Genomic DNA, 15,562 nt, shown 5'->3' with positions numbered 1-15,562 from the left:
CATGGTAGGCATCTAATACTGCTGCATTAATTATTTTAAAGAGCATAAATGCTGAGGAATATGCTTTATTTTCATAACAGGAATAACTTTGGCCTTGTAAGCAAGAATTGTATATTGGAATTATTCAACCTACTATAGACCCTACTATAGTTTTAAGAGTTGGCTTCAAAAGACAATAATTCTGTGAGGTTTGTTTTTCTGTTTGCTCGTTTGTTTTTAATGAAGTCTTGTACCCAGAAAAAGTATCTCTATATATTTTATCATGGAAATTAAATATATATAACATCATTATTGAATACATAATTGTTAGCAAATAAGTATAATTATTATGTATTTCATAAGCACCTAATCCAAAAAGTCCTACCTTGTGCTCGCTTTGGCAGCACATATACAAAAAGTCCTGACTTTAAAAGTAAAGCACAAGTATTAAAGAAGAATTGACTCCTATCCCAACTCTAAACTCACAGTGATCAAGGCTATCACAGGACAGCCCTGTGGTTAAGGACCCTGACTCTGTGGGTCTCTGGGCTTCAGATCTCAGCTCTTCTACCCTCTAGCTCTGTTGCTCCTGCAAAAGTTACTTCCCCCTCTTTATTTGCCTCAGTTTCCTCAAAATAGGAAACATAGCTTACTTCAAAGAGCCATTGTGAGAATTAAATGAGTTAGTTCATGTAAATCTCTTAGAATAGTGCCTGACATATAGTAATTGCTCAATCAATGTTACCTAGCAGTATTAAGATTCTAAGAAATCCCTTGGTTTATACCTCACAGAGGCTCACCAATGATCTATTAATACTTTTATAAATCTCAAGCAGAAAAAAACAACAGAAATATATCTGTTCCACGTACAAGTTTTCACACATAAGTAAATTAAAGACAATGTGAACTGCTTATCAAAATTGGGGAACAAGGTAGAAATAACTTCCTACTTTTTCAGAGAAGAATTCATGGAGGAAGTAGAATTTTATACTTATATATTTTTTTTCTGATTAGACAAGGAAGAAATAATCCTACCACCCACTCTGTTGACATATTAATATGTTTCCTTTGTCTTTTTCCTATGCATATATGTGGAATTTTATATGATTGAGACTGTATATGGCATGCTGCTTGATTCACATAATACTGTATTAAAACTATTCTTTATTGCTTTTTAAAATATCTTAAACACTCTATAAATTTAATTATTCCAACATAAATAAGAAATAATGGTGATTAATACACCTCCTCTTGAACCCATAATTTTATATACTCATGATCCCAAAAATAACCACCCAGAAAGGATTTTTGCTTATTTACTGTTTGGCATATTTATTTTTCATTAAATTTGCTGATCAAAAATAAATTTTAAAAGTTACTTAAAATTTTACAGAAAGCAGGAGAGAGAAAATGCCCACTTACAAATTAAATCAAATGTGCACAGTGAGAAATCACATTGCCATCACTACCAACCCCCAAAGTTCACTGTCCACTTTGGCAAGTACAAATAGTTACTTAATCAGTTGGATAAAAGAACTCTCTGGATAATGTGGAGAGGTCCATGGCTACTACCAAAAGCCTTATGGGGCAGAACTGAAAGGATGAAAAGGAAAGAAGGAAGAAAAATAAAGGGAGTGATGAGTTTAATTTGGAAAGCGGGGTAAGGTTTACTGCATAGCAATACTCTAGATTAATGCTCCTCTTTCAAAAGATTAGAAAACTTTTGATTCGGAGACATGGACTTGTCCACCATATAATGTAACATGTGCTTGCTGTTCATTAGCTCTTAGCCTACCTATTCTGGGAAAAGCAAAGAGCCTGCCACCTTCCAGCTTTCTGCATATGCAAAACGGCAGATCAGATGAATCCCGCATCTCACATCCTTGAGAATCAAAGAGTTAATGGTATGTGTGCTAGGAAATGCAGGGTTTGGGTCAGTTGGAAGTATGGTACCCATAATTTATGACAGTATCTTGTGCCCTTAAACTTTCTTGGGTCCCAATATCCAGTTCGGAATAAAGAAGGTTACTATTAGAAAGGAGGGTTAGGGACTTGGAAGTTCCTGAACTCCATTTTAGTGGAATTTCTGTCATTCTTTAGAGGCAAGTACTCTTTATTTATAAAATCTCTTCAGCTCACCTGAAGCTAATGCCTTCTCACAAAAAGAAGTTGACTATCCCAGAGAACATAGGTACATGGCCTTGTCATTGGGACTTGAGTATCATTCCAAAATAATGACAATGCCAATGTATTTTCTCTTTTAAAGGCAATCTGAATACTATTCTAATTTGATTATTGAAACTCTTTTCTGGTCATGTCAAAATGAAAAATCATGTTTCAAGACCCTCAGTCTTTAAAATAGGCTCAAGCAACCTGCTCTCCTTGAAGTTTAGTTCTGCCTGAATTTTCCAGCAGAAGAAAAAGAGATTCAGGAACACTCATTTTCTCAGCTACGAATGGATTTGCCAGTGACTTCTCCATCTTGGGAGAATTACCTAAACACTGAACAAACAAACTAAACCAAACCAAAACAAAATAAAACTATACACCCGAAACCTCAGGCCTCGAATACGTAGTCGTATCTTATGCTACCTCCTTTTCTAGCTTTCTCCCACTCCGCTGTTTTCCCAGCATATGAACCACCTGTCTCATCACGCATTCTATTTGTTCTATAATAAACATGCAGCAACCCATACATGTTTGATGACCTGAACGACAACAAAGATCCAAACAAACAATTTTAAGTTTCTCTATTTATCCAAATCAGAGATCAGTAGCCTAACTTAAAACAAAATAAACTGTGATTTTTGTTTCTCTCTGTGAGATTACAGTAGAGGATCAAGTGATAAAACCTTTGCTTACCCACAAAATAAAGTATATCTGTGACCTAGAGGCCCTTCAAAATATTGATTCAACTTTTAAAAATTGTAGTATTTAGTGCTTTTTATTCATGGTTTCAAAAACTTTGGGGAAGCAAATATTTGTTTTTGACTTTTCCACTGTTTAATCCTCCACCGTAGATGATATTTCTTGCTAGTGTATCTCACCTGGGTGTGCAGAACTCTCGGTTCACATCACTAAATGGAACAGTGTGGCTCCCTAGTGCAAATTTCCTGAGAGTCCCTTCCCTGAGTCTGTGCCAAGAATCAAATCTTGGCCACTTAGTGCTCTGTGCTCCACATGTGAGCTCACGGCGCGTTGAGCAGCCGTGCTAACTGAGATGGATAGCGCTGTCAAACAGGAAGCTGGCACACCAGGATGCAAGCAGTGGGATACAATGACCTTTACATTCAGAGAAAAATATCCCTAAAATGGCATGAAAAGTTTATGGGGTGGAAGGAGGGGGGATTCTTTTATTTCATTTAGGCACATAGCATGAAATAAAAGCAATGGTGCCAGTATGCAATTTGCTTAAGATCAAATCTTGAATCCCTCACACAAGAAGGAAAGTCGTCAGAGAAAGGAAATGAATCATCCTTTATTACACTGCTTTGAAAGCAGTGGACTCTATGATTCAGCTGTATTATGGCACTGGACAGGCCAAGCGCTCTGGTTCAGAATTTACTTGGACTCACAATAATACAGGAAGTACTACCTGCCCTGGGAAAACATTCTTGATCTCCTGGTTTCAGATGGGTTGCTTTTTTTGGTAGAACTAAGATTAACTTAAATACTTAATTAAAGCATTTTTTAAAGAGCAATGATCTGCTTACAGAATCAGAGTCGAGAGCTTGGGAATTTAAATCTCATGTTCTTGGTCACCGTATTTGTAACTGTGAATAAATTGCTTAATCTCTCAAGTTTCCTTATCTGAATAAAAAGATGCTCTGATTGTTCTCAGGAATTATATGAAGAAGAATTCATAAAAAAAACATAGCAAAGATTCTTGGCACAGACACAAATGTTAAGTAAAGATGATAATTTATAAGAATAAACATAGGAAATTAATATGTAAAACAAAACCTGGAAGTCACATTTTTCTCTCCTTTAATTCTAACCATTATCATAAACTATACAATTCAACCATTTCAGCTGAAAAACAATAATAATTATTCTCTGGGTCAAAAAAATTTTTTTACATTCTTCAAAATATGGGAGGTATTTTTGTTGTTATTTGTCAATTCTTCGGCATGAAAAAACAGTGAGCTATGATTCAAAATGAAGCAACACAAGCTCACAATGGGCTCCCCAGTGCTGTATAATATAAAATGAAATAATAATGCAATTTAAATATTTGATTAAATAGGTAAGAGGACTTGATCACAAAGACACTGAGTTTTTTTAATGAATGGACTATATCAAAACTACAACGCTGTTTTCAAAGACACAAAACTACAGTAAGATGAACTTATTTTTTTCCATTTAATTAAAAGCTGATTGTAAAGTGCAGAAATTGCAGTAAATATATTTTTAAAACCGAATGCTTATAAGTCATGTATTAAAGTTTAGTAAGTCAGGAGTTAAATACCTCAGCACTGGCTCTAAAAATATCAATTTGGGGATTTAAAGAAAATAAGAGAGTTAGCAATGGAAAAAAAAAAAAAACTGTGATGATCGCTTTGAGATGCAAGTTGATTTTGGTGGCTCTAGAGGTGCTCCTCAAATGTTTCCCATGCCCAAAGCAACCAGAAAACAAGACTCTGCAAAAAAACATGTTGCCGCTCAGTGGGAAAGATGCTAACTCTGATCACTCTCCACCAACCTTGGTTTGGAGAATTATTTCAGGGAGCACATTCTTCCTCAGATCATGACACAGGAAAAAAGTGAAGAGGAGAAGGGAGATGCATTAATACCTTGTGCCTGAGCTGCGGAGCTGTGGGAGTACCCCAGGGCTAGGAGCGCGGTCTCCACCAGCTGGCTAAAAAGCACGTCTTTTCGAACCAGGACGAACTCAGCGTGTTCTTCTCTGTTGTCATATTCAAGAGAGCCGTCCAACTGCTCCACCACACAAAAGACAGGAATCATCAAACCTGGAGGGACAAAATCCAAGAGCAAAACACAAACATTACAAAGCAAATCTCAGTCACCATGATGAGAAGGGAAGAGACAGTTATAAACGTCACTCATCTGTGATCGACAGTGGTTCAGATTAAACAAGCTTCTCAGTCAGATGGAGCTAATGGGAAAACTGTGGATTCCTCCCCCCACCACACACACACGCCATTATTACCATCAGACTACAGCAGAATTGCCCTGGGCCGTGGCAAAAGCCCTCAGATTCTAGTCATTAAAAAGTGGAGTGTACCAATCAGAGATGCCCTGACTGAGAGACCTCAAGTTCACAGTTGACACACAAGTGGGGTTAAGGTGACCTTCTAGACACTCGCACCCTTCACTACTATGGCTTTATCATTAACTTCATGAGGACTAGTATTTTCAGATCAGAACTGCTTTTGTCTGGAAATGTTATAAATTACCTCATAGGAACACAGATTTGATTTCAGAGCCTAAGCTATTATGTGAATATGTACAAGAAAGTCAATAAGTATTTAAAAGAGGTCGCTTATATCTTTTATTTTTCTAAATCCTGATGAATAAGTAGTCATGAGTTAGCCTGAAAATACTCTGTTCATGAAAGTCCTAATTGCTGTTTAACTTATAATATATATCAAACATAAAACTTTGTCTTTTTAAATTATTATTTTATACATCAACATGTTACCACTGGAGGGATTATCTCTTCTTATGTTTTCAGAGAAAAGAAGTAAACTACCCTAAAGAATAAAGTAAACTAGTCTAGTTGAAAATCTGTTGAAATCTGTTGTCACTGAAATATTTCTCTGCTTTGTATCAAAGTGTGAAATGCTAAAAAATGTTTAATTTGCCAAAGATTTTTTATAAACTTAAAAAAAAAAAAAAGTCACACAGGCATTTAAATCTAAACATAGCCACAGCATAAGAAGATCAAAGTTTTACTAACATACAAGTAATAAATATGGACTCTGTCGTATGTAATTCATACAATTAGTATGTTATGGAATAAGGATCTGCTCTAGGTCTTCTCTTTGTGCAAGAAAAATCAAAAGTTATGAAGGATGGATGGCTAGGCAAAGAGATGGTCACTGTGAAGGCACTTTTCCATAAAAATCAGACCTCTGTGTAAAATTGCATATGTGAGTACAGCCTTTAGTACAGAATGCATAGGAGTTATTCTAGAAGCCCTTCCCTGTTGGTTGGTCCCTAGAAGCCTGACTCACTCTGACCTGAAAAGCAAAGAGTGGGAGCAGACAGTCTGTAAACTACCAGGTCACAGATTTAGATTTTTGTTCTAAAGATAATACAATGGTACAACTGGTTCCCATGTGCTAATTATTATTATTAAAGATAATAAGTATTGGGTGTCATTATTAAATATAATCATTATTAACAATAATAATACTCATTAAGAATTATCATTAAAGATCATGGTAATTATTATTAAGCCTGCAAAATAGTCAAACAAGTCATATCATTCCATACCTGGGACAACTATTAACTCAATGTTTACTCTTCAGAAAAACAAAGCAGCATCATTAACTATAGCAAATACAATATCCATGGTATAGATTTATGGAAAATAGGAAACAACAGTGGAGCGGATTGATTGTTTTAGACAAAAGGAAAATTTAGCCTGCCCACATGGTGCCTTGCGAAATAAGTATTTTAACTGTAACAGTATTGGCATATCAAATGCTTATTTATTTATGCCCAGTTTATTCCCAAATGTATGTAAGACCTGAGATGAATAATAAAAATTAGATTTCCTCCAAATTATCTCTGTGATCATTCATTTATTCAATTTTTATTCCCTAAACACCTACTGTGTGCCAAGTATCCCCCATGGTGTCAGGGATACAAGTGAAAATAAGTCTGATGTGGCTCCTGTCCTCAGTGCAGTTGCAGGTGCTGTAAAATCTTCCTATGCGAGCATAATGATGTTTTATAGGACCCATTTCTGAGAGTTCTTACCAGCAGAGAATAGCCTCCGTTTAGACCTTTTAACTCTTACGTACTGGTATATAATCTTTGTTCGAGGAAGCAGGTGGATTTCTACTTTTAATGATTTAAATATATGCACACATAGGGCCATGTAGTCAGTGGTGCCATAAGCTACTTCACCACTAATACCTGTGTGTACATAAGTTTCAATGCTAAAAATCCATGTGCAGTTCCTAGTGTCAACACCTGAGTGTCACACATCAGGGAATTACAGATAAGACCTTTAAATGAATCTAGTTGCTCCATAAGCTATTATGTATCCATTACTTAAGAACCATAAATCCTCGTGTATGGTCGATTGAAAAGATGAAGACCCTATTAATTTTTTTTTTTAAAGTTCAATGTGTTAAATAGGAAATACAGTATTAAAGCACAGGGGTCTATACCATGTAGTAATTTATGTTTTAAAGGTGTCAATTACTGAACTATTTCCTAAACATTTTAAGCGGTGATTGAAAGAAGCAATTGTTTTCTGACATAACAATAATGCCATACTGTCAAAGCAAGCACTCATCCCTCATAAGCACCACCTACTTTTTAAAAAAGGAGAAAAAAAGTTTGAGGTCACTTATAAAATAAAACAATATTAACCAGAATATATGATAATATTATTTGTTCTGAAAGTCCATATATATGAGAGGTCAAAGAATATCACAAACAGGTTATATTCGATCCCTAGGAAAAAGTAGCTTTTTACTAGAATTTGATCACTCTAAAAAATTATAAAATTTTTACAATGAAATACACTTTTTACAAAACAAGAGGAAACCAGGAAAAATAGATTCAACTACTAGTGATAATGACAAGAGTAACTTGAGGTCAAGTGTGGGAAAAAGAAAATTAATGAGAAAGTTTTAAAAGCCTTTAAAAATAGCAAATCCCCTGGTTGGGCGGGGGGGGGACTATAAAAGGATAAATAGAAATATATACCAAAAAAAGATATTTATCCTTCTGGTATCTCACTCTCTCTAGGCAAAAAGAGAGGGGAAAAAAAAGAAGAACAGAAAAGAAAAAAGAAAAAAGAAAAGAAAAGAAAAGGAAGGGAAGGGAAGGGAAGGGAAGAGAAAAGAGAAAAGAAAAGAAAGGAAAAGAAAGAAAAAGAAAGAGAAAGAAAGAGCGAGAAAGAGAAAGAAAGAAAGAGAAAGAAAGAAAGAAAGAAGGGAAGGAAGGAGGGAGGGAGGAAGGAAGGAAAGAAGGAAGAGAAAGAAGTGACAATGGATGAAAAGAGAGGGAGAGTGCTTGGAAAGCACTTTTAAAACTAAATAAGAATGAGAAGAATTAAAAGATGCATTCCTATAAAAAAAAAGCAATGTAAAACTTAAATGCATTTACAACAAAATTTAGAAATAGTCAAGAAAAAAAACTCTTCTTTTAGCCCTGTATCTAGAGCTTATGGCATTATTTTTCTTTTATTGTAGCACAGACCCATTTCCAGATGATCAAGTAGAGAACTTTGAACGTTTTGATTGCAAGCCTTTTACAAATGTGAGAGGTAAGCAGGTAGTTTAATCTAGAGGACAGGCACAGAACCCTAGCCATTTGCAAAAAATTAAAGAGTTCTGACAGCTGAGATAAATGGTGAATTCTGTTATAGAGGCAAAATAAGCATGGGACTCTCTACTAGAAAAATGAACTTTCCTAACTGTCATTAGTTACGATGTTCAAATTTTCATTTTCATTATGATATCATTTCTGAAATGTGTATAATTATAAAGAGTTAAGCTGATCTTCACCACCACAGCCATACGAATAGCAACATGCAGAGAGATGGTTAAAGGTGGTTGTAACTAGTTTCATGTCCCGAGGTGGGCAACTCTTGAATCAAATCCTGGCACTATCTCTCCTTATCTGAGGAAGTGACCTTGGATCATTTATTTAACCTCTCTTCTCTGAGGCTCAAATTCCTCCTAGGCAAAATGTAAATATCTACATCATAAGATTGTTGTAAGGATTAAACAATGTAACATAGTTAAGTTTGCTAAGAGATAGCCCTTAATTTTGTTTTTCTTTTTTTCAAAATCATTATGAGCACCATTTTACAAAGGACAAAAAAGCCAATAATTTTTTTCAGGGCCCATAATCAATGTTTATGATACTTACTAAAAAGTACTTCTTCAGAATTAAAATGTTACTAATAATCACTGAATGGTCTGATTATATAAGACAGAAATAATTATGGCTTAAAATGTTCGATGTGCCCCAGAGCAAAAAGGTAAAAGTGTTTTTAAAAGCACCATACGTTATACTCTAAAGCTTCCTTCCCAACACAACCACTAGCCACACGAGGCAACTGAACACTTGAAATGTGGCCAGTCCTGAACTGAGATGTACTGTAAGTATAAAATACACATTTGAGTTCAATGAATTAATACCAAAAAGGAAATAAAAATAAATACACAATGAATGTTTTTTAATTAACTGCATGCAGAAATATTTTGCATACGCTGAGTGAAATAAAATGTTAAATTATTTACATCTGTTTTTTTAACTTTTTTTAAAAAAACGAAGCTACAAGAAAATTTAAAATTTTACACGTGGCTCGCAATTTCTTTCTATCAGACAGAGCTGCTCTAAGCAATCTGCCAAACAACATATACAATGGTTTTTCTGACAGACGATAAATTCATCCAAAACTGATAACTAGGACAATAGAGCGATTGTCTTGAGCATTTCTTGAATGCCCCCCAGTTATCTTTCCTCTGTGAGCCAGATCTTAAGAGACTTGAGGACAGATATACTCCTGGTTAAACTCCAAAATCTAAGGTGATTTCTTCTCTGCATCATCAAGGAAATCGTAGGCTATTATTTTATTCTTAACTATATTAATCCAACTTCTTTAAGAAGGGAAAGGCGTTTTTCCCCTTCCCTTCATTTTAAACAATTAGAGTTTTCAGGAAAAGCCACAACACTGGCCTGAAAGGGACCGGAGGAACAAGTATTCTGTAATGCTCTGGGTGCCTACTCTCAGCAATGGAAGAGGAAGTAAGGCCCAGCAGCCAGGGGTCTAGAGGACTAGATTCCACCGCCTTCCACAAATGTTAGGACACAACACAATCTCTATCTGGCGTAGCGCCTCTTAACTCATTACACCCTAGGACATACCTGCGTACCTTTGTTTTCTCCCCACATTTAACTTGTGAGAGGACTATTCTTATTCCCCTTTAATAAATAAAGAAACTGAAACTATGGGAAAATAATTAACATGCCCAATAAACCCAGCAAGGCAAAGGAAGAGCAGCTCAGGTTAGCCAGCCCTAAGCCCCAAGCGTGCTGCTTTCTTGGGGGTCAAAAACAATACTTCCAAACCCACGCTCACAGAAATCTAGAGGCTTAGCCTTTTAGTAAGGGGTCCTTCACCACTTGCTATGTCCAATGAGTGAGCTGCATTGCTTTCGAGTGAAGTCACCTTTTGAGGGCCTACCGCACACCAGGCACTGTGTTAGGCAAAGAGATGGAACCTAACACAATTCCTAACCTTCAGTCACTCACAGACAAAAGAAAGGCTCAAATAATAGGTCATCTGCTGATGTGGATGAGCATGGGCTCCAACCTCTTCCCCAGCCCCTTTGGATCCTGGGTTCACCCTCATTCTTGGACCTAACCCCTGAATGACAGGAGTCAGTCTGAGATGAGAAGAGGCTAGCCTTTCTCCTCCCTCTTTCAAAGGGCTCCTGAAACCATCTATTTGGAGAAGGAAGGTAACCACAGGGCCTACTCCCTCCCCTGTGGCTGGCAGTATATCTGGTTCTATCCCCTGAGAGGGTCTCAGGGCTAATTGAAGATTACAAAGGTTTTAGGGCAGAGACTCTCGTGTCTGTTTTTTATATAAAACCAAACCTGAAGTAAAGCTCTACACTCAGCAACCACCACAATCAATAAATCATAGAACTCCTAAAACACTGAAACCAATTCTACTACATAAACTGAGCAGAGTGAATAATACAGGGTCTCCCAGAGGACTGCAAGAGAAAGGAGGGAGTGGTGGCAACTACTTTATTGCAAAATTACAAGAAAAACACAACCATTTACTTGCCCTACACTTACTTGCTCTATAACCTTATTTTCTCTCCCTCCCTCCCTCCCTCTTACATGCACGTGTTTGTGTGTGCACAGAGACACGGTCACACAGACGAGAAGAGAAATAACTTGCTAATATTAACCTCTAGACACTTCCTTTTACCCTAAAACAACAAAGACAAGTTTGAGCACCATGAATTGCAACTAGAAACAGAAAGGAAGAATAAGGGGTCCCTCATCTCCTCCTTGGGGTCCCAGGCAAAATTCCAAAATGTATCAAATGTATCTTTTCCTACTCTTTTCTGTCCCTGCTGTCCTCTCCTGAGCTACAGTAGCCAGAGGCTCCACATTCCACCATTCCACTCAAGCCACCCATTCCCCCAGGGGCTAAGCTCAAAAATTCCAAAGAGATAAAAAGATGCTAAACTTTGCTATTGCGATGGTTTAGTAGTGCCTTAATCTCCATAAATATATTTTCATTGTAAAAGAAACACATTGTATCCCACATTAACTTCTAATGGAAAGAATTTCAGGTAATGAAATAAAGACATGTTCTCACCAGTCTTAAGATAAGAGTACAACAAAAACTTTGGGGGTGGGGGGCAAGGGGACCACCCAAAGATGGACCAGAGATCCTCTAGGCTCCTCTAAATTGCTCCGCTTTCCAAAATTCCTTTCTGTCCTTTGCCTGGGAACTACAGATTTTCTAAACGATTAATTCATTTGCTTTTGTTGCTTGTTTTGTTTTTAACTGTTACTGAAGAGGAAGCAGGAGCAGAGACAGAGATGGGACAGCCAAAGACCTGGGTTGTTCACAGGCACAGAAACAGAGTCAACCATAAAATTAAAGACAAGGCAAATTTGCTTAATAATTACTCTAAGGGACAAGCTGAGTCAAACATGCAAAAACTCTATTTCATGTTCATCCTTGATCTAGTTGCTTGTATCTTAGCGTTAGACTTCCAACTAAAGTTTTAACAATAAAGCTCCTTGATGCCTCTCCCCTGGTGGGGAGGTAGAATGCAAAGGGGATAAGATTATCTTCAAGAAATATTTTATTCTCCTAATTCTCTCTAGTAAAACCAGAAGCTACTTGGCAGCCCCTGAGACAGATCTTAACTTTGGAAGATAAGAACAAAAATAGGCCAGGAGTGGGGTTAGCCAGGTGAACTCCGGCCCTCTCACACTTATTACCCAAAAGGCTCAAATTGGGCTTAAAGTGGTAGAGAAGGAAAATGGATCTGGTATTCCAGACCTCTGATTCCAGACATGTCCCCAAATTGAGAGGTCACAATTCAACCTAAAGTCAGATCTAAAGTCTGAAGGATAAATTCCAGGTCTTTCAATACTTTTCAGTTACAGAAATGTGGTGGCAGAATCAAGCTGGCCTGGTAGTTTGCAAAACAGGATTTCACAGTACACAGGAGGCACAGTGTGGCTACTTATCTAAACAAAAAAGCCTAAGCTACACCTGGGAACTTGGCCATAGCAAGCCTGACCCAAGGAACTGAACTTCCTGATGTCAGAAATATCCATCAGAGTGAATGAGAGGGCTGCCTTTTCCTTCTCCAAAGTGGGCTGGACTTAGGGAGGTCTTCTTCAGTCACCTACTCCTCTTCCCACCCCTAAGTTGGACCTTTAGCCGGCCTAAAATAAATTTTGGCTCAGTTTAACAAAGAGCTAATTCCAGCTAGACATTAATAAGCACCATTAACAGGCAGAGTCGGTTCTGGTTTTTTCCCATGACACCCCAGCAGCCTAACTTGTCTATATCACTTTGGCCCTACTGTACTGCCCTCAGCATTAGCAGACAAGGAAATCTTTCTAGGAAACGATCCACACAAGTAGATTCAGGAGCTCGTTCCATGCTCTCTGGGGAAAGCGCATCAGACCACAAGGCTGGCTGTACAGGAACACTGTTGACAAAAACTGTTGGTTTATCACCAGGAAGGCATCACAGTCGATAAGTACACAACTTAAGTGACCAGCAGCACTATGTCCCGTGACTGTACACATCCTGGAACCTCGGGGGTCTTATCCAAAGTACTAGCCATGTCCAGCCTTGAAGGGCTACAGTGTCTTTCCTAAACTAAGTAGCCACAGAGAAAAACAAAAAAAAAACAAAATGTTTACTGATCCCAGATTCAAATTTTTTAAAAATGGAAAAGAGTAGAATATGCAAGTTTGTATATCACAGAAGAGTTCAAACATATGGCATCTTGTTTAAGAATCTCCTAGTTCAACACTAAATTCTTGACGTTCTTTTCACGGTGGGTTGGAAATGCATATATTAATAAGCCTTGAGACTTGATAGCACATTAAATTAGCTATACCGTAATTCATTAATATGAGGATTTCTGTCCTCTGTTGAGAAAAAATTTATTTTGGAGGTTTCTGAGAGGATAATTTTTTAAATAGTATTTAAATGGAGATGTATTTTCCACTCCCCTCATTCTCATTATTCTCCCTGGAAAAGTAATTTGCAAATCAGAGTCCCCAGAAGGAGTCAGTAAAAACTTTTTATGCTTACATTTGCTTCATCACCTCAGGTTTTGATCTCTACCTAAATGTTATTTTATCTACTTTAACAATTAAAATTTTAAAACCCTTGATTAATTCCTCCAGTGTAGTGTTAAAGAAAAGTTAACTGTACTAAGGTTCTCCAGCAAGGAATTAATAAAGGAATCAAGCACTCGGCTCTCAATAAGACAAGACTGCTCAGATTTCTAGTGGGAATATTTCACAGCACAAGCATGTTTTCTTTGGGGAGTTTAACTCACCAAAATTATTAAAAATTGAGATCAAACACTGGTGCAAAGCCCCAAAGGAAATCATACTAGAGTGGAGAGATTTTTATCAAATAAAACCCTGAAAAGGTAAAGTTTTTATAGTGAAAAATAAAAAGCTTTCTCTCTTACAAAAGGAAACCCTACTGTCTATGTTTAGGATTCAAACAGCAAAACGTGTATGGACATTTCATAGATGTATCAAAATCGTCACTGTGAAATGAATGCAGATTTCACGAAGCCAAACTTAGACAGGCCATCACCATCCTTTCCCAACTACTAAAAGCCACTCTCATTCTTGTACCCAACAAATGCCTCCACAGGGATGTAATAGAAACCAAGCTCTTGAAAGGGCTAACACCGGGAGGAGAAAAACGAAAGAATAGGAGGAAAGAGCAAGAAAGTGAAAATCGTAGTGTGTATTCTGCAGTTCCCTAAGGGGATACTGAAATCTGTGGACTGCAATACATAGGATATGATTATTGTGACTGAGATGAAGTTAATAAAACCCAGCAGGCAGATGGAAAACTCGGGTCCCCACTGATGGACTACTTCTCAAACAAGATATTTTAAGTATATATGTACCTGTGTAATTTATAGCAATTACTTAAATAAGAAAAATAGAACACAGAACACTAGTGTATTTTTTCACTTTATGATTCTAAGACAGCCTCTTCATAATTTATATAATTTCCAAAAGAAAATATTAACATAAAAAAACTAAGAAACCACTTAAGCCGCTGCATATAAATCCACTGAAAATCTTATTTTCATCCTCGATATGTACTATCCAAAGGATACCACCCAGCTAAAGGTAGAATTTCTACCTTCCTTAAAGCAAAAAAAAAAAAAAAAAAAAGAGCAAAAATAAACAAATAAACCAAATATTGGAAAAGTACCACACCATTTTAAATTCAGGTAATCCCAAATATGAAACATCTCAGATTCAGAAAGATTTCACTCCTCTAATAGTCTCTCAGTTCATAAGTTCTTTAACTCTAAAATAATTTCTGAGCCACAAAACGAGGCATATCAGGGCAGTTTCTCCCCGTCCCCAAATAGGCGACAGTTTCAAAATAGTTCTAATCTCACAAACTCAACACAAAATAACAGAAAGATAAGTCAAAGACATCTTTTTAAACTCCAAATAAAAGGAGAAAGGTGTTCCTTTTGGGGTTAACTTAGAGGTCAAGTTTACGTTTGTGTGTGAACTTCAGTGTGGCTAAGGAGGCCTTGCCTGTCATGGTGAGAAATGCTATTTTATCTTAGCATCATCGCTGCCCAGATTTAGATAAAGATGATAAAAGAAACTACACCTAACAGTCTCCATGAATATAAATTCATTTCTTTATTTTAATAGAAGTAGGATTGACAAACAGATATGTTTTCAAAGAGCAAGCCTGTGTTTATTATATACAGGAGAAGCTGGCTGTGAGCAAGACGACTTCACTGAGTCACATCAAAGGAAGAAAAAAGCTGCATCTCAGAAGCTTTCCTTGGTTAAAAAGAACTGTCTCCCTCAAACTCACTTTCAACCTATGCATCAATCTTCAATATAATTATGTTTGACAGAATATAAGATCTTGGCAGTTAACTTGTTTACAATAAATGCTTAGTTTGGGTACATGGACTGTATTTCAGTCTTATAAATATCAAACACAAACCTACAACAGTACCATTATGGAGCTGAGAATTATTTTGCTATAAATCTTTTTATTGGGGGGCCAAAGGAATTACTTTGCAGCTTGTTTTCCACTAACCACTTGGAACAGTGTGAAAAGAGGTACATTTATATTCTGACC

General features: G+C 36.8%; 1 protein-coding gene across 4 annotated transcripts in view; it reads right to left on the bottom strand.

Moving 5' to 3' along the window:
- Positions 1–15,562, bottom strand: part of SATB2 (SATB homeobox 2) — a 182,233-nt gene that overhangs the window by 151,415 nt on the left and 15,256 nt on the right. For all 4 annotated transcript variants that reach the window (XM_011369214.2, XM_023535984.1, XM_023535983.1 and 1 more), the window contains one exon: positions 4,773–4,949. In XM_011369214.2, coding sequence (XP_011367516.1) covers positions 4,773–4,949 — 177 coding nt within the window. The remainder of the gene's footprint in view (positions 1–4,772; positions 4,950–15,562) is intronic.

This window comes from Pteropus vampyrus, unplaced genomic scaffold, assembly GCF_000151845.1.
Source record: "Pteropus vampyrus isolate Shadow unplaced genomic scaffold, Pvam_2.0 Scaffold146, whole genome shotgun sequence".
Lineage (NCBI taxonomy): Eukaryota > Metazoa > Chordata > Mammalia > Chiroptera > Pteropodidae > Pteropus > Pteropus vampyrus.
This window is presented reverse-complemented; position numbering and strand designations above follow the sequence as displayed.